We start from the raw sequence: 18,764 nt of genomic DNA on the forward strand, positions 1-18,764 counted from the left end.
TTCCATCCACGTCGTTGAAAGATTTTGGTTTTTTGTTGTTTTGTTGCTGGCTGCATAATATTCCATTTTGTGTGTGTGTGTGTGTGTGTGTGTGTGTGTATATATATACACACACCACATTTTCTTTATCCATTCATCTATTGATGGACATCTTGGCTCTTTCCATAGTTTGGCTATTGTGGACATGGCTGCTATAAACATTGGGGTGCACGTACCCCTTCGGATCACTACATTTGTATCTTTGGGGTAAATACCCAGTAGTGCAATTGCTGGGTTTTACAGACTAAATTTAAGTATGCTTCTGATAGGGCGCCTGGGTGGCTCAGTCGTTAAGCGTCTGCCTTCAGCTCAGGTCGTGATCCTAGGGTCCTGGTATCAAGCCCCACGTCGGGCTCCCTGCTCAGTGGGGAGCCTGCTTCTCCCTCTCCCACTCCCCCCTGCTTGTGTTCCCTCTCTCGCTGTGTCTCTCTCTGTCAAATAAATAAAATCTTCAAAAAAAAAAAATATATACTTCTGATATCTTCCACTTACTGAGTGCTAACTGTGTGCTGGGCATAATGTTTATCTTATTGACATTGTATCTTTGAATTCTCTAGTGATTTTATGAGGTTCCTATTAGCCATTTTCTTGCACAAATATTTGTACTATCCTAATAATTATCTTAATGGAATTTGTTTCATTTTGATTTTCTTATTGGTCAAGCATTGAATTTTTAAATAAAATAGAGGGATGATGTTTAATAGTGAAATTTCTAATGTTTTTTCCCTTAGGAGAAGAAACCAATGCATCAGATCAACAAAATGAACCGCAGTTAGGTCTGAAAGACCAGCAAGTTCTAGATGTAAAGAGCTATGCATGTCTTTTTTCAAAGAGCATTGAGACTTTGAGAGTTCATTTAGCAGAAAAAGGGGATGGAGCTGAGCTCATATGGGACAAGGTTCGTTTTGAAAATATGTGGCAATTCTATATCACATGCATATTTTTGTTCTTGAACTGTAACCAGAAACTAGTAATTTTTTGGATATCATTTATTCTACCAGAATTTGAGGACATAATGTTGAGTTTGCTTGGATGTTTTCATTTCTAATTACTACATTGAACTATGAATTTTCTCTACGTGAATTCAAGTAATACAGAACTTGATTTCAGATTCTGGTTATGGATTTGTGGTTTATAATTATGTTTTGAGAACATAATTGGACTGGAGAAATAATGTGAATTTATTGAAGTAAAATGTTTCACTGACTTAAAAACTTTCTTGTGTAATACAGATTTGTTAATAGAAGTCATAAAATCCTTTTGGAGACAACAGCTCATGAGCCTAAATAACCTTGAAAGTAATAAAATTGCCTTTCTATTGAAATAGTGAAAGGTCTGAGACCTCTAAATACAAAAATTAAATGTAGTTATTCTTACCAAGTTAAAATAATATTTAATAGTATTTTGTGGTTAGATGTCATTTTGAAATTTAATGAGTTAATCTGATTTTTAATTGTAATCAGTGTTTTCTACATCTACAAGTGATTTAGCTGTGTTAAAGTTTATATGTTTCAGTGATGGTAGAGATTTGCCGTGAGTTGTAAGGGGAAAGGTTTGGTCAGTTTTACTAAGCTGAGATGATAATTTTGTGCAAATTTTGAAACTGTGATTGAATTAGACATCCAAAATAGAGTTAGTAAGTTCATATTTTGGGGATTCTTGTAAACCTTATTCTTTTGGTTTATGTATAAAGATTAACCTATTTAATAAATACATATTTTCATTGTTGGTGTTCTAATAGTGATTTGGGACGTTTTCATCCATACACAGGGGCTAGATAATGAAACTGAAACTGGGAGTTGTTACCCTCTGATTAAAATCTACACCTAATGGATATGGTGAACCAGTTGTCTAGGGAAGTACCTAATGTACACTGTTGGGTACTATTAAATATTCATACTTGATCCTCATCACAACCTCATAAAATATTTATATAATTTTCCCTACTTAAGGAATTACAGATTTAAGGAATTTCATTTGCCTGAGGTTAACCAGCCAGCCAATAAATAGAGAACGCACATCCTGTCAGTGCTTTCTCTTCTGTACTTTGGTGCTTCTGAATTATAGGCTGGGACAGTATGTTCTCAGTGAAGCAGAAAATCTTGCTGAAATCTAAAGTGACCAAGATACAATCTCAGGAAGAATATAAATTGTCAAGGGAAAACTTTTGTTATATTGCCATATGTGAAAAGAAACTGCAAATGCAGGAGACTGGTGTATATGAAGGGAGTTTGGAGAAGGAAAACCGAAAGGTGTAGTCCAGACGTTTGAGTCTTTAATGAAGCCCTTTTCTCTAAAAAGCCCTTATCTCTTTGCTGTTACCAAACAACCTTTCATTACAGACTGCCATCAGGCTAGGAGAGGGTTGCCACCATCAGTGAATGGAATTGGTGTTGCGGTCTATACACTTAGTGTCTGCTGTGTCTGCTAAGACCTGGTGGGTCTTAGCATTCTTGTCAGGCTATATTCCTGGATCCAAGAATCTGATAATGAGACCCTAGCTTCTTCCTCAAGGCCATCTCTTGTTCTAGTTGACTGTCTACAGTGTTACAAGACGTGTGAAAGTACTGTTTTGAAGGTGATACCAACCAAATTAGTAAGTTTGTGGGAAGACTTAATAAATTGTTTAAAATATTGGCAGGATGACCCATCTGCAATGGATTTTGTCACCTCTGCTGCGAACCTCAGGATGCATATTTTCAGTATGAATATGAAGAGCAGATTTGATATAAAATGTAAGTTATGTTATACTTTAGTTGTATTACCTAAAATTCTGTTACTCTTTTTTCACAGTTAACCATATTCATCTTTGTTTTTCAGCAATGGCAGGGAACATTATTCCTGCTATCGCTACTACTAATGCAGTGATTGCTGGGTTAATAGTATTGGAAGGATTGAAGATTTTATCAGGAAAAATAGACCAGTGTAGAACAGTGAGTATTTCTATTTGCATTCTTTATGTAACCTCTCTCTCTTTTTTTTTTAAGTAAGTTCTGTGCTCAGTGTGGGGCTTGAACTCTCAACCCTGAGGTCAAGAGTCACATGCTCTGCCACCTGAGCCAGCTAAGCGCCCCCGTCCAATCTCTTTTTAATAGTATAGTCTGTACTTTAGGGGGAAAAAAGTAACTTATAAAAAGCACATTAAACAGATCATTTAAAAAATTAAAACAATAAAATTGATTAAAGCAGTGGAAAAACCATGTTCCACTTACCTTGTGAGTTTATGTGTAAGTAAGCTTCCTGGAAATTATAGCAAAAAGGAAAACACTTCCTTCTCTTATTTCTGTCTGAAATGGAAGCAGAAGCTAGTTTGCTTCTAATAGTTGCAGTTTTACTGAATTCTTAGAGGGACTAATTGTGTGGTTCCTTTTTTTTTTTTTAAGATTTTATTTATTTATTTGACAGAGAGAGACACAGCGAGAGAGGGAACATAAGCAGGGGGAGTGGGAGAGGAAGAAGCAGACTCTCCGCTGAGCAGGGAGCCCGATGTGGGGCTCGATCCCAGAACCCTGAGATCATGACCTGAGCCGAAGGCAGATGCTTAACGACTGAGACACCCAGGCACCCCTGTTCGGTTCCTTCTATTACGTTTTTTTCAATTCTAAAAGTTCCCTGTAGTTTTATTAAATTTTGCTTTGTCATTTTATAGTCCTCTCCTTTGTTCATGCTTTTTAGTCTCCTTTTTTGTTTTAAACCTAGTTTATGTTCTTTGATAATGTCAGTGTCTGAACTCTTTATGGGTGAGTCTACTATCATTTCTGCTAGATTTCACAGTATTTGGTTGGCTTATGATTTTTTTTTTTTTTTGAATTAGTGTTTGTTAAAATTGTGTCTGATAATTTTTTTTTTTTTTTAAGATGTTATTTATGGGGCACTTGAGTGGCTCAGTCGGTTAAGCAGCTGCCTTCAGCTCAGGTCATGATCCCAGGGTCCTGGGATTGAGCCCCACATCGGGCTCCCTGCTCAGCAGAGAGTCTGCTTCTCCCTCTGCCTGCCGCTCTGCCTACTTGTGCTCTGTCAAATAAAATATAAATCTTTAAAAAATATATATTTATTCGAGGGAGAGCATGGTGCAGGGGAGAGGGAGAAGCAGACTCCCCACTGAGCAGGGAGCCCAACATGGGGCTTAATCCCAGGATCTCGAGATCATAGGACCTGAGTCAAAGGCAGATGCTCAACCCACTAAGCCACCCAGGCACCCCTGTGTCTGGTAACTCTGAAGGACTTATTGAAGGTGTACTTCTTCAAAGAGGATTTGATCTGGGTGCCTGGCATCTTACCAATTCAGGACTACTTTTAAATTCTTAGCTTTAGTTTTTCAACTCCTATGTCTGACAGTAAATCCGCATGAGCCCTGTCCTGCTGTAATGAAATATGAAGGAAGATATGTGCCGTTCCCTCCCCCCCCACTTCCCCTAAGCACCAAGGCCAAGATAATTTTTCTTGCTATTTTTGTGGGAAAGATATTTTTCTTCTTAATTCACCTCCCCTTCTAGATCCTTGCTCTACGCAAGAGTCTCCTGTTAAAGAGTTCCTATGTTGCGTGAGATTTGGACTAGGTTTATCTTTTAAAACTAACACCACTTGGGTGGCTCATTCGATTTAAGTGTCTGACTCTTGATCTCAGCTCAGGTGTTGATCTCAGGGTCATGAGTTCAAGCCCCACGCTGGGCTTCATGCTGGGTGTGGAGCCTCCTTTAAAAAACAAACTTTTTATTGTTTTCATGAAATTTTGGAGTGAAGGACTATAGAATTACTGCCAGTCTGTCGTCGAATTTATTAAAATGTCTACTGTTCCCTATAATATCCTTCTTGTTTCTTTGCTTACTTAGCTTTGTCCCTCTCTTGGGTTAATGATGTTTATGTCTGGATTTTTTGGTTCACACTTACAAAGTGAATTTTAGGACAGAGTAATAGTGTTAGCCTGTATGTTAATGGTGTTAGCATTTGTTTTCCTGACTGTTGATTTCCCTTAGCACAGTTACCTTCCCAGGGAAGCCTAAGATCAATCAAATCTGTTCTCCCATTGGACCGTGCCTCTGGCCCTGCCAGTACAGTGATTAACTGCTAGCAGTACTATTGTTACAGGAGTCCTCCTCCCAGCACTTACTGCCTCTCACAGGATTGACTTTGTTAAAGTTGGGGAATCCATGGGGTTCCTCTTTAGAATTAAGTCATCTTAGCAGGTGCCACACTTAACATGGTCATCAAGAAATGAGAATTTGTATATCTGCGTCCAGTGTTCATCTGACATTTGTTTGTATTAATCTTACTAGTGTTCACCAAACTCTGTAGAAATACAAGGTTGGGGCCTTTTTAAATTTCAATGCATTTTTTTTCTAGTGCAATTTTAAAAATTTGCATTGGCTTTTATTTTTTGTTTGGGTACTAGGGAAATGGTAAATAGGTGCTAATATTGCCTGAAGTACATTATTTTTTCTCATAATTATATAAACGTTAATATCGTAATCATCACAGACAACTTGAAAAGAAAGGCAGCACATTGGTTCCATACATCTGTGAAAGCGTTACCATTAATTGGAGAAATAAGTGTATTGCTGTTGAGAAGTTGGCTTAAAATTGATAAGAACAACCTTAATTGGGAAGACACCCAAAAGCTGTTTTAATGATACCAGGGATGAGTACAGCTAGGCCTTTACTTTTGTAAATTAGTTTGCAGAATAGTTTAGAGTCGTTAGTACAAGATTTCTTTTCAGTAAGCACAGCCTTTCACATGGTAGCTAATTGGAAAAGAAAGTTGAAAAATCAGTCTCTTATTAAAAAGGCCATGATTTTCCTTATGTTTTTTCCCATCTGGAAGGGAATACTTATTTTTTTATTGGCTGTACAGTAAACAAGATGGTAGACTTCAGGTTGTGTGGTATTGTAACTCTGATTTGTGGTTTCTGCTTGTATTTTTTCTCCTCCAAAGATTTTTTTGAATAAACAACCAAACCCAAGAAAGAAGCTTCTTGTGCCTTGTGCACTGGATCGTCCTAACCCTAATTGTTACGTATGTGCCAGCAAGCCAGAGGTGACTGTTCGGCTGAATGTCCACAAAGTGACTGTTCTCACATTACAGGATAAGGTAAGTGCAGGGGTTGGTTCTCTTCCACAAGGTTTGTTCATTTTCCTCTTCTAAAAACAGGAAACCTAGGTTCCCTTCTGCTTGATAGTGTGATAACAAACTAAAAGCCACATAATTATTCTGAAAGATTCTGACTACTAAGGTGTGTTGCTCTAATATTCTACGTTACTTTACTATCTGGGTTGCTACTGGATTTTTTGGTCTGAGGTTCCAGAGTATGTGCCTCACATCCCAGAAAGGAATAGATGAATTTGGATGGAATATGCACCACAGGTGGTACAGAGGTGATACAGTTTCTTGGCAAGCAAGAGACACTTTGTTCCCAGATAGTGTGTAAATTCTGTGTTTCCTGACAGGCGATATCCCTGATTGTGGTGTGTTAAGTTGGCCTTTTATGAAATGTTGCGTTTGGGTATCTGGATTCACCAGTAGTAGAGCTCTGGAGTGAAGGAAATGGAAGTTTAGGATGTGGTCTAATCCTTAGGTTCCTTCTAAGTTGGCTAGATTAGTTTCTCTATAAATGGCCTAAATGGGTGCCACTTCCCACTTTTGGGATCATTTCAGATTGCTCTCTGATAATCCCCATCATCATGTTTCATATTTATATGACATGGGGGCGATAGGCCCTTGCTGCCTAGACTGCTTGAGAGGGAATAGCCTTTCTCCCAGAACTGATTGCATAGGGCAGATTGGTTTGAGCTTATGTTTTGATGGAGAAGCAGCAGGATTTGGTAAACTGGCCAGCAGAGGGTGATTGCCCCCCCCCGCTTTCTTAGGAAATAATTATAGTTGGTATGTAGTCATTCTTGAGCTTAAAGCAAGCCAGCTATTTGTGGGATAATCAGACCTTTAGAGAATTCCTGTTATTTTTAAGAGCAGCTAGGATTTGACAGATTATCATCACTCCTGATCCATCTTGGAATTTAAAGAGAGTTGGAACTTGGGAAGAGGAAGACTATCCAAGAATCAGTTTTAATGAGAAATTTTCCATCTATAAAACATCTGCAAATAGAGGATTGGCGTAGAGACTAAGATGAAATATGCCAAGTGTCTAGCTCAGTACCTCATCTGTAGGGAAGAAAAAATACTAAGCCAATCAAGAGTTCGCAGTCTCCCATTTGGAGGAAGTTTTATCTGAACTTCATCAGTGGTCAACATGGGCATGGAGTAATTGGGTGAATTTCCAGTGCTTTCCTTCATGCCCTGAGGTATCTTGACGAACGACTTTGCCCCTTTCCAATGGAAGGGGAAAGTAAGAGCCTTTATGGAAAAAATGTCTTAAGTTTTTTTATGGTCTTTAGCTATATATAAATTAATATTTTGTATCTTTTTTTCTTATAGATAGTGAAAGAAAAATTTGCTATGGTAGCACCAGATGTCCAAATTGAAGATGGGAAAGGAACAATCCTAATATCTTCAGAAGAGGGAGAGACAGAAGGTATCATACATTGCATTTATTCACTCCCCTCATTTGGGTGGAAACTGTATACATGAAAAAGTAACATTAGTTTGTCCATTTACTATACATGTTACTCAGTATCACAGCTGATGGGGCAATATTTGGTCATGGAAGTGCTCTCCCTAGGTGGCACTGCCTTGCTGGGATCACTGCAATTCCAGGTCTGGGGACTCCCGTGTTGTCAGGGTATCTCAGGGACTGTTTCTCAAGAACCCAGTGCATAGTCAGGTTTACAGTGACCATGATGCTCTTGTTCACTAACAAGGAACCACCTTGCCTGTATCATGGATCCTGGGAGCTGAATTAGTAATGAGAAGATTGCTCTGGCTGTTACGGTAGGAAGGGTAATTTAAGGCTATTAGGTGTTTTGTCCAAGAGTAGAGAAAGAAGCCTTGATAGCCCATTATAGAGCAGAAAGTAATGCTGAAAATCAGTGCCCACTTTTGGTTTTCTAGGCTTTCCTTTTCAAAAGTTTAAGCAGGTCAGGGCACTTGGGCGGTACAGTTGGTTAAGCGTCCAACTCTTGGTTTTGGCTCGGGTCATGATCTCGGGGTTGTGGGATTGAGCTCCGTGTTGGTCTGTGTGCTCAGCACAGAGTCTGCTTGGGATTCTCTCTCTCCCTCTCCCTCTGCCCCTCCCACTTGGGCACTCTCTCTCTAAAATAAATAAATCTTTTTTTAAAAATGCAAGCAAGTCATCCCTTAATGCATTTAGTGTAAAAAGTATGATGCATTTGATTCTTTTTCAGCTTTCTTAGAATTAGTTATGGTTATGTCCCCTTCAGACTGCACTAGTCTACGTTCCCATACCTCTTTGGTCACTTTGGCAGCTCATCTCTTTGGGCTACTGTTTTAGTTGATTTCTCCACATCCCCAATTTTGTCAGTGTACCATTACTTGAAAAACCTGGGGGCAGTTTTCCCCAAGTACATGATGTATTTATTCACACATTTGTTCATTGGTCATTTATTCAGGACACTTTGCCATATCCTAATGAGGTTATTCAAATGTCAAGCCTTTACATTAAAACCTAGTGTCAGGATTCTTGACTGTAGATTTTGTCAAGAAAATGTTTGAGATACTAGGTCATGAGTAATTCGAGGCCGTGTTTTGGATAGGTAGTAGTCTATTTTAAGAAATCTAGTTGAATATTTAAGCCCCATTTTAGCCAGCTGTCTTCATACACACAGAGAAAGTTTATCCATGACTATACATTCTCTCCTTGGTTCTGTGGTTCTGGCCAGCTCTTTCAAATGCTAGGACTTTAAAAATGGAAACAGGTCAAGAATCTCTGTGGCTTAAATCTCTGGCCCTTTTCCACAAAATACACGTGCTACTGAGGGGGCTAGCATTTATTCAAATATGTTTAGAGTCCTTCTGTGTTATAGGTGTAGTCCTAGGTGTTTATAATTCAAGAATGAATAAGGCAGTGGTCCCTGTCTTGAAGTACTTTAGAGCCTGGAAGGAGAGGAGAAATGATGAACAAGTGGATTTAGTACAATCTAAGAAATAACTGTAGGAACAGACGTATAAGGTAAGAATTAGAGCCTTGTAAAGAGAGGAGGGTCACGGGAGAAAGGACTCCTGGGCCAGTTCCTAAAGATGTAAAGGCCCTCTGGGCAGAGAAGGAAGTATCTGCACTTGCACAGAGTCAGCAGCCTTTACAAACGTAAACGGCTTTTGGAATGGCCAGTTATTTGTTTCAGTGGAAAGTGGGGTGCTGCGGGTTAGCGGTGGTGGCACAGCTAGAGGGCTTTCTGTGGCGTACACGTGACATGTGTTGGTCATCCTCTTCCCCCAGTGCCCTGCTACCACCAAGGCTTCTAAGCAGGGAAGTAATATATTAACTTGTAGCATTGTCTGCCGGGGGCAGGGGGTTAGGCATGTGAAAGAGGAAGCGGGGAGCTATTTAGGGAGGAAAAAATGAAGGTAACGAGGGATTTTTACTGAGGCAGTAGCAGATGTCATGGTTGAGATCTGGAGTCAGAGTTCAGGGGCCAGGTGAGGAAAAGTGGCATTGTTAGGCTGATACAGGACTGCCGCCATGACTCTGGCTTTAGAGATGGTGCTAATTGACGAGGATAGAATGAATGCACAGTAACTATTTTTTTTCAAACATGTTGGGTTTGAGGAGTTTGTAGTGAGTGGAGAATGTGAGAAAGGACTTGAGGATGGAAGTGTGGGTAGGAATTATAATTCTCTGAAGGCATTCCAGGTAGATTAAAAAGTTAAAATAAGAAACCTGCAGGGGCATCCCCGTGGCTCAGTCAGTAGAGCATGCGGCTCCCGATTTCCAGGTCATGAGTTGGAGCTCCACATTGGGCATAGAGTTTACTTAAAAAAAAAAAAAAAATCGGGAAGGGGGAGTAGGGGGGATTGGTTAGCCCGGTGATGGGTATTAAGGAGGGCACGTACTGCATGGAGCACTGGGTGTTACACAAAAACAATGGATCGTGGATCACTACATCAAAAACCAATGATGTATTGTATGGTGACTAACATAACATAATAAAATTAAAAAAAAATCTATAAAAGAATTAGAAACTGGGGCGCCTGGGTGGCTCAGTTGGTTAAGCGACTGCCTTCAGCTCAGGTCATGATCCTGGAGTCCCGGGATCAAGTCCCGCATCGGGCTCCCTGCTCAGGGAGGAGCCTGCTTCTCCCTCTGACCCTCCCCCCTCTCATGTACTCTCTTTCATTCTCGCTTTCTCAAATAAATAAATAAATCTTTAAAAAAAAAAAAAAAAAGAATTAGAAACTGTCAGTAGTTTCTGGGTTTCAGGTTCAAGGAGGGAGGATCCTTTCTAAGCATTTTCCTTATAAGCGACAAAAGAAATTATAAAAACCAACAAAGAAAAAGATTACTAGATCATATAGAAAAATCACGTAAATTTAATGATAACTAGAATTTAAAATACAGTTTACTTAGTATGTGCCAGGCACTACATAGGTCAACAGGTTCTATACACTCTGTGCCCCTCATGGAGCAAATACTCAATAAAGCGCAGTCTGTCGTGAAGAGGGGGTGAAATTGGGAGCAAAGTGAGGAAGCAGTTTTGTAAGTGATACTTGAGTGCTTTTACAGGTCGAGAGAAGAGCATTTGAACGTGCAGGAGAGAAAGGGTAATTAAGGCAGAAAGACTCAGAAATAGGAGGAGGTGGTGACATCAAAAGTTTGATTGGAGGAATTGTTCTTCATTGGAATATTTATAATCCATGTAGCAAAGATTTATTTTTTATTTTTTTTTTTTTTTATTTTATTTTTTTTTTTTAAAGATTTATTTATTTATTTATTTATTTGTCAGAGAGAGAGAGACAGAACACAAGCAGGGGGAGAGGCAGGCAGAGGGAGAAGCAGGCTCCCCGACGAGCAAGGAGCCTGATGTGGGACTCGATCCCAGGACCTGGGATCATGACCTGAGCCGAAGGCAGCCGCTTAACCGACTGAGCCACCCAGGCGTCCCTATAGCAAAGATTTATTAAATGCTGTGGGTATTAGGCACTGTGCAGAAATGACGTGTAGAAGCTAAAACTAGATTGGAGTGATAGGGGAGGTCCCGTAGGCTCGTCATTGAGAAATGTTGAAAAATGGAAAATCCATTCAAATCAACAAAGTTTTCTCATTTTCTGAATTATAGAATTTGCTGAAAAGTAGTTTGTTGGAGTTGTCATGGATAACCTCTTTGCAAGTAGAATATATTTTGAACAACTCTAAAAGTTGTCTTCCAACTCCTCCAGGATTCCAGATTAATTTGGTTTGAATGGGAGAATGTTGTCAGAACTCCACACGGTTTGGTTCTTTTTAAGCAGTTTTAATAGTTGGAGTATTCTTCATTCAGGGCTGAATTTCTAAGTGCCTAATATTTTAGTGCATTAGTTTGGTAGAGTCACCATTCCAAAATACACAGACAGGGTGACTTAAATAACAAATTTATTTTCTCATAATTCTGGAGGCTACAGGTCGTTAAAATCAAAATGTCCACAGGTTTGGTTTCTCTTGAGGGACTTCTTACAAGGATTCTGGTTAGGTTGGATTAGGGCCCACCCTAACAGCCTCATTACAACTTACTCAGCTCTTTAAAAAGCACTATCCAAATACAGTCACGTTCTGAGATGCTGGGGTTAGGACTCCCAACATAGGAATTTTAGGGGGCAACAGAATTCAGCTCATAGTAGGGGTTTAATCTTTTTTAAATTAATAGGATTGCTCCAGTGGAATATATAACTGAAGTATCTAAATTCCTTTCCAATTTCTTAGCTAATAATCACAAAAAGCTGTCAGAATTTGGAATTAGAAATGGCAGCCGGCTTCAAGCAGATGACTTCCTTCAGGACTACACTTTATTGATCAACATCCTTCATAGGTAGGAACTATTAATATTTTAAGTGTAAGAAATTATTTGAATATAAAAACTTTAAAGTGAAGAAAAAATGTTTTCTTACCCTTAAGCCCTACTGTTCGTTTGAAACCATGCAGTATATTTGCTTGAGTTGGCTACTAAGTTCCCTGACGCTTGACCTACAGAAGAATTTGGGAATTCAAAAACAAAAGGGATAGGCAAAAAATATTTAAGGGTAAGTCATCATAGTGTCTAATCAGAAAGATCTAGAAAAGGTAGAAATCCAGACATTTGAATCAGAAGTGAATTCATTTTGATAATTGAACTAAAATAAAAACTTCTATTATTTTAAAGATTCATTAGAAGAAATCTTCCTCCCATTAGACAGATATTTCATTTGTGGTGTATAACAATAACAAGACATTTAAAAATTATCCTATAGAGAATTTTGAATCATGTATTTTTTTCTTTTCAATTTAATGTCCTGCTATTTTTATAAAAAGCATTCATGTGCTTGCATTACAGAATATTTGCGTATATGTAACAATTAGAATGAGATGGTCCTCCACTTTGGTATGGTTAGCTGTTGAATAAGGTGCATTTTTGTGTGTGCTCCCATTGATAGACCCAAACTACACAGTGACTTAGACTTTTGGGCACCATCTAACAAACATGAAGGGGGTTGCCATCTGCATCCAGTTGTTTTGCCAATATTGCCATCTCTCTATGAACTTCAAGCTTGTGTAGTTGTTTGGAGAATATCACATTTTATGTACTTGTTTGGTTTATAAAAAGCGTAAAATGACAGGAAAAACTGAATGTGAGTTAGTAGTAATAAGTACAACTTTCACAAAGGTAGACAGTTGAGTCTAAGATAGATATTGCTAGGGAGTGATCTCTAGCCTCAGACACCATTGGATGCCGGTGGTGTGCTTGTGTTCAGTTATACAAGAAAAAACAACGGAAGGACATGTACAATAAAATGGAAATATATCAGATGGTGTCTAAAGAGGAGGCATAATTAGGGTTTTTTTTATCATATTTTTTAGCTCTCTGGGAACAGAACCCCCCCTTATAACATGTAAGTCTTTTGCTTGACTTTCATGCATTAAACTTTCATACATGTTTTTGGGAACTCATTACCGAAGCAGGGTGCTGCTGGTAAAGATGGGAAACCCAGAGCCCATGTAACCCCCCTATTCCTAAAACACCAAATGGCTCTGGTCAAGAGCAGAGTAGAGTGTGTAAATCTTTAAACATGGTAGCTGAAGAAATAATGCCTAAGAGCTAGTTTGGGCCATAGAGTTTTGAACTCCATTTTCTGCTCTAGCAGTAAAAGTTGTGTTAATATTTTTTAAAGACCTTTTCCTTGATTTGAAGGGGCATTGGTATTGACAATTTGAATTATCCCAAAAATTTGTTATGTGCAGTCTTATTTTTGGTTTTATTAGCTCTTTGAAAATCAGGATCTATTTGGTGTGTACATCGTACTTGCACTTAGAGCTTTGAGGAGCAGTGTCTCTGTTGTTCCTTTGCTTTTGTCAGTAGTCGTGGTGGCCCAGTTTTACAGTGTGTTGTTCTTTTACAGTGAGGACCTAGGGAAGGATGTTGAATTTGAAGTTGTTGGTGATGCCCCAGAAAAAGTGGGGCCCAAACAAGCCGAAGATGCTGCCAAAAGCATAACCAATGGCAGTGACGATGGAGCTCAGCCTTCCACATCCACTGGTGAGTCATGGCCCCAGCCAGCCAGCACTTTAATTATCCACCAAGCAGGCCATTATATAGAAACGAACTGTGATTATTTTATGAATTTGACCATAAAACAGAAATCCATAGGACTGTTAGAGGTGTGTACTGATTTGGCGTTGATTGTTTTAATGGAGCTCTGAATATATGAACCAATGAAGACATTAAAGACTAGGGGAAATTCTTATGGAAAATAGGAACTGTTCTTTTTTGTTAGTGGGTTTTTACAACTGGAAATGTCCGTGAATTTACTAGTGCATGAAGATACTTCATCCTTTGTAGTAGTAGTTTTGGATTTTGGGTACCTGTTTTATTTAGGGGAAACAAATCAATGCATCTGACTATTTTGAGTGAACAGATGCTGTAAGTATAGGATTTTTAGCATTTCACAGTCTCTCAGAACCATTATGACTTTGGTAAAGTGCATCAGAGGCTCTGTTTCCCTGGGTTTTCAGTACTAGTGCTTGGTGCTTTACTGTGTGCTCAGATTTGGATGTTTCCTACCTACCCACATCCCACAACAGCCCCCCTCCCTTCATTCTTTACTCAGGAAACTAAAAGTTACCAACTTTTTTTACTTATTTGTTTCCATTTCTTTAACCCTGTGTCTTTGGTGTTCTTTGGAATATGGTTGTTCTTGGTTCTTACGTTCTCTGAGAATTTTAAAGATGGACTTTGAGACTAGCTAGAGTGTGGTCCACCTATGAGCCATGGGGTCATGACCTTTTTCCCTCTCCAAAAATAGAAAAGTCTATCATTTTCCTGTGAGGAAGGGACTGTGGTAGTTTTTCAGAAACCATAATTTGAAATGTGAATTGATTGATCCCTTACTGTGGGTCGGTTTGGGAGGCAATAGCAACGAGTAAGATAGGTAGGTACTCTGCCTTTGCTTTGGCGCGGAGGTGGAGGGTGGGTTGGGGGTGGCACACGAAACCAGCTGTGGTGTAAGGTTATGAGCATGCACGGTAGAGCCCACTGCGTGGATTTGAATCCTGGCCTCATCCTCTGCTATTGTGTGACCTTGGGCAAGTCAATCTCTGTACGTCAGTTTCCTTTTCTGGAAAACGGATAATAATGTTATCTTCTTTATAGGGTTGTTGTGATGATTAAATGAGTTGTTATATGCAAAGTGCTCAGAACAGTTCCTGGCACATTGTAAGTGCTATATATATGTTGTTGTTGTTGTTATTTTATTACTATTACTGCCACTACCAGTATTAGGATATGCACCCTCCCCTTTTCTGTTGGAGAAATAGCAACAAGGAGCTATAATAATTTGAGTTCTATAATGCTTGTTACAATTTTTTGTTAAGATTAGAAAACAAATCGGTGCTTGTTACAGAAAACATTAAAACAGTACAGAAATGTGTCATGTATAAAGTGAAGGTTCCCTAACGGTAGCCTACCATTCTTAAGTTTGGTGTATATTAGAAATGCCAGCTTTTCACTTTCATAAAATATTAGTAAATCACTCATAACTCCCACACTTGTAACCATTTTTTCCTTTTTTCCTGAAATAAGCACAAGAGCAAGATGATGTGCTCATAGTTGATTCAGATGAAGAAGGTCCTTCAAATAATGCTGACATCAATGAAGAAGAGAGAAGTCGCAAGAGGAAATTAGATGAGAAAGAGAATGTCAGTGCAAAGAGGTCCCGCACAGAACAGACAGAAGAGCTTGATGATGTTATAGCATTAGATTGAACAGAAATGCTTCTAAACAGAACCCTCTTACTGGGCAGAACCAGGTTATTTGTTATGTTCTTTGTTCCAAAGGGAAAAAATTGACACCAGTGACTTGAAGATGATTCTGCTCCCTTTGAAAGCAAGCATTCATTTTGCTAGAACAATTAGAAACACTGCAGTATGCTGTATTGAAAGTAGGAATATAGTTTTAAAGCCCTTTGAACAAAGTGTGTGCATAACCAGTCATGAGATGAAACAACACGATGCATGTTGCCTTTTTAATGTAAATACCCTTAGGTATCATTTAACAGTTTTAAAATATTGTCGTTTAGTAAAGTTGATACCTGGTTATAAATATTATGCCTTTATTTTTGGTTAGAAGAAGAATTATTTTTAGCCTAGATCTAACCATTTTCATACTCTTAACTGACTGAAACAGATTCAAAGAAGTATCAAGTGCTATGCATTGAAATGTGTTTTTAAATGTTAACTGGCACTATGTATATTAATGTAAAACAATGTTAATTTACTCAAGTTTTCAGCTTGTACTGCCTGGTATGTCTGTGTAAGAAGCCAGTTTTTGTGTATTGTTACAGTTTCAGGTTATTTATATTTGATGTTTTGTAGAACTCAAATACGACTATACTGTACTTATGGACCAAATAAATGGCATCTGCATACTTGTTACACATGCCTGCATAGTTCACGTCTCTGCTGCCTTACTGGGTTTATGTATTACTGCAGGCATGAGAAATTCTTTCCTTCTAAAGAGTTAACTCATAATGAATGTGAAAGTTAAATGATCTCCACTGTTTGCCATAGATAAGTACTTTCTAAAATAAAGCTTTTATGGCAGTGTTACTTTTTAAGTTTGGATTGTAAACAACTGGCCTTCTGTTGAGAACATTAAGTGATCTTTGCGCAGCCCCAGGAACTTAGAACCTTGGATTTGAGATTCCAGAGCAGGGGAGAGTCTTCCTTATTCTGCAGTCTTCTCTGGGTTGCCCCTCCCCACCCCCCACCCCCGATTCATCAGAGTCCCTTCTTGAGTATACCATTTAGGGTCCAACTCCAGCCTACAGAAGTGGCCAGACCAGCCCTGGATGGATCAGCACCCATGTCTCCGCCTTGGACCTCAGAGGGCCTTGGCCCTTAGGGTACTCTCCTCACACAGATGTGCCTTGAGTTTTCAGATAACAGACACCCCTGAAGCTGTTCCCCCCCCATCCACCCCATTTGATACCTCATCCTTTGGTGGTTTTGTGGCTACAGTCAATTAAATTTCAAATTGTTAACTCATTAAATTTTGTTCCACTTTGTATAATTCTTACTCTGCCTTCTAGCTTATTAACTCTTGCTCCTTGTTTTGTATCATTTGTAAATTCAGCATGTAATCAAAGCCTTCAGAAAAATGTTGAACAAGACTCAGCCCTCAGGAGCATGCCGCTTGATGCCTGCAGGATGGACTGACTTCCAGCCTTCAATACAGCACTGGGCAAACTGAAGCCCCACCTACAGCTATATGAGCCCGTGAGGTTCACTTTGCCTTTAGATTTTTAGATGTTCCATTTTCCTCCAGAAAAAAAAATCTCAAAATTACAGAACTGTGTAACAGACAATGGTGAAATATTCTGGAATTCCACCTCTCAGAAATGTTTCAGTTAACTGGTTGGTCACTGGTGATCATGTTTCAATTTTGAAATTCCATTCCTAAAACCTAACCCTGCCTTTGTAGACTCAATTGTCAAAATGGTTTCCAGCATTTTGTATATTTTATTTTTTTCCCATTTGTACATAAATAGCAGTAAGAGCCAGTTTGATCTGCAGAGATCGGTTTCTGTTTTGGCAGACCAGTGGTTTTTATCTCTGCAACAACTCTATTACTACCTTTTCCAGCAGGTTTTGTCCATTTTCAACCTGTTTTTATAAAATCAGGGTTTATCAGCAAGGCAGGTCCGATACATGGGTCTTGCCCATGTAGACTAAGCAGATCCAAGCTGCCTGCACGCCCCTGGAGCATGAACACGCTTTAGATGTGGCCTGGTATTTGTGGTTTTCCCGTGCAAGTTGTCTTCTCAGTTGGGGAGCCAGACGCAGAGCTCGTCAGGGGCCTTTCCCCAGCAGCTCTACCCTGAAATACAGTCTGACAAACCATCTTCCAGCCTTAATGGGAACAGTCTGCTGACCCAAGCTTACCTATCTAGTCTGTTGTCCCAAAGATGAGTCTGCATACTTGGCATGTACGAGAGGATTCAGTGTTTTAATATGGAGCCTGACCACGTAAGTAATCAATCAGGCAGACATCAGTATAATCAGTCAGCCAAAACCTTCAGTAACAGGCTGTTGAAGAACAATCTTTACAATGTTCAAATGTTGCTGTACAGATAACTCACCAAGGAAAAAACAACCACCTTTGATAATGGACTGATCTGTCCCCGCTGTAATCACATACTCAAACCTGGTATCAGGGACACCTTAACGTGTGCTTCCCAGTGAGATGATATGAAGACTACAACAGCACAGAAAAAAACCTGTTCACCTGAACCTAATGCAGCAGCTAGACCCAACTTCCAGCTGACAGGAAAGAGGGTGTAGAGGAACAAGCTAAACAACATAAGGAGGAAACAAGTACAGAATGTGGGACGTTCTTGAACTCAAGTGCAAAATACATGACTAGCAATTCTTGTGATAATTGGAAATTTGGAAATGGGATAAAGTGATAATGGAAGTATTTTCTTAGGTATGATAATGTCCTGTACTTATGTAGGCCCGTGTCTTTATTCTTCGAATATTAGGGATGAAGCTTCATAACAATTTTTAAATGGCTCAGCAAAATACACAATACAGGAAGAAAAAGATAACATTTATTAAATCTAGGTGGAGCCTATATACGTTCATTGTACTATCCAACTTTTCTCTGAAAACTTTCGTAATAAAAGTGGAGAGAGAGAGATATATATATAGTCTGTATTTTCCTTCTGTGCCTATGTGACTTTCAAGTTTTGTAATGAATACTTATGATTTTAATCAGAAAGGCAATAAAGATTAAAAATATAAGTTGGCATGGAAAAGTGTTGCAGTGATTCCTGGGTCCAACATTGATGAAGTCCGCTTTGTTCATCCTTGTTGCTAGGCTGTGACTTAGGAAGAATTCTTTCATTTGAGCCTCCAGAAAACTAAGAAGAGAGCCAAGTTGCTCCCAGTAGATTAATGGTTCACTTAGAGGTTCCAGAAAACATTTGGTTCATAATAGATGTTCCTCTTCCTGGAAATTGCCCATGGATGGCCAAGGAACATTGGCAAATTTAAGCTTCCTACTAGCCCTTTGTAATGTACAGAAAATAGAAACTTACAAAGTAAGTAAAAGAAAACCCAAAGAAGTTAGGGAAGAAAAAATGATATGTTTCT

The 18,764-nt window shown here is 39.0% G+C and overlaps 1 protein-coding gene across 3 annotated transcripts in view; it reads left to right on the forward strand.

Annotated features, from left to right (window-relative positions):
* UBA2 (ubiquitin like modifier activating enzyme 2) overlaps window positions 1-18,413 on the forward strand; it is a 41,476-nt gene extending 23,063 nt beyond the window's left edge. For 2 of the 3 annotated variants that reach the window (XM_081807485.1, XM_081807486.1), the window contains 8 exons: window positions 771-937; window positions 2,681-2,774; window positions 2,860-2,972; window positions 5,972-6,127; window positions 7,469-7,565; window positions 11,844-11,949; window positions 13,514-13,650; window positions 15,193-16,225. In XM_081807485.1, coding sequence (XP_081663611.1) covers window positions 771-937; window positions 2,681-2,774; window positions 2,860-2,972; window positions 5,972-6,127; window positions 7,469-7,565; window positions 11,844-11,949; window positions 13,514-13,650; window positions 15,193-15,374 — 1,052 coding nt within the window. In that variant the 3' untranslated portion in view covers window positions 15,375-16,225. Of the gene's footprint in view, window positions 1-770; window positions 938-2,680; window positions 2,775-2,859; window positions 2,973-5,971; window positions 6,128-7,468; window positions 7,566-11,843; window positions 11,950-13,513; window positions 13,651-15,192; window positions 16,226-16,743 lie in introns of those variants that run through there. The other variant, XM_081807487.1, reaches the window with a different exon arrangement.
* Window positions 18,414-18,764: the final 351 nt, after the last annotated feature.

The sequence above is a fragment of the Leptonychotes weddellii genome, chromosome 16, assembly GCF_054177405.1.
Source record: "Leptonychotes weddellii isolate Sample4059 chromosome 16, ASM5417740v2, whole genome shotgun sequence".
Taxonomy (NCBI): domain Eukaryota; kingdom Metazoa; phylum Chordata; class Mammalia; order Carnivora; family Phocidae; genus Leptonychotes; species Leptonychotes weddellii.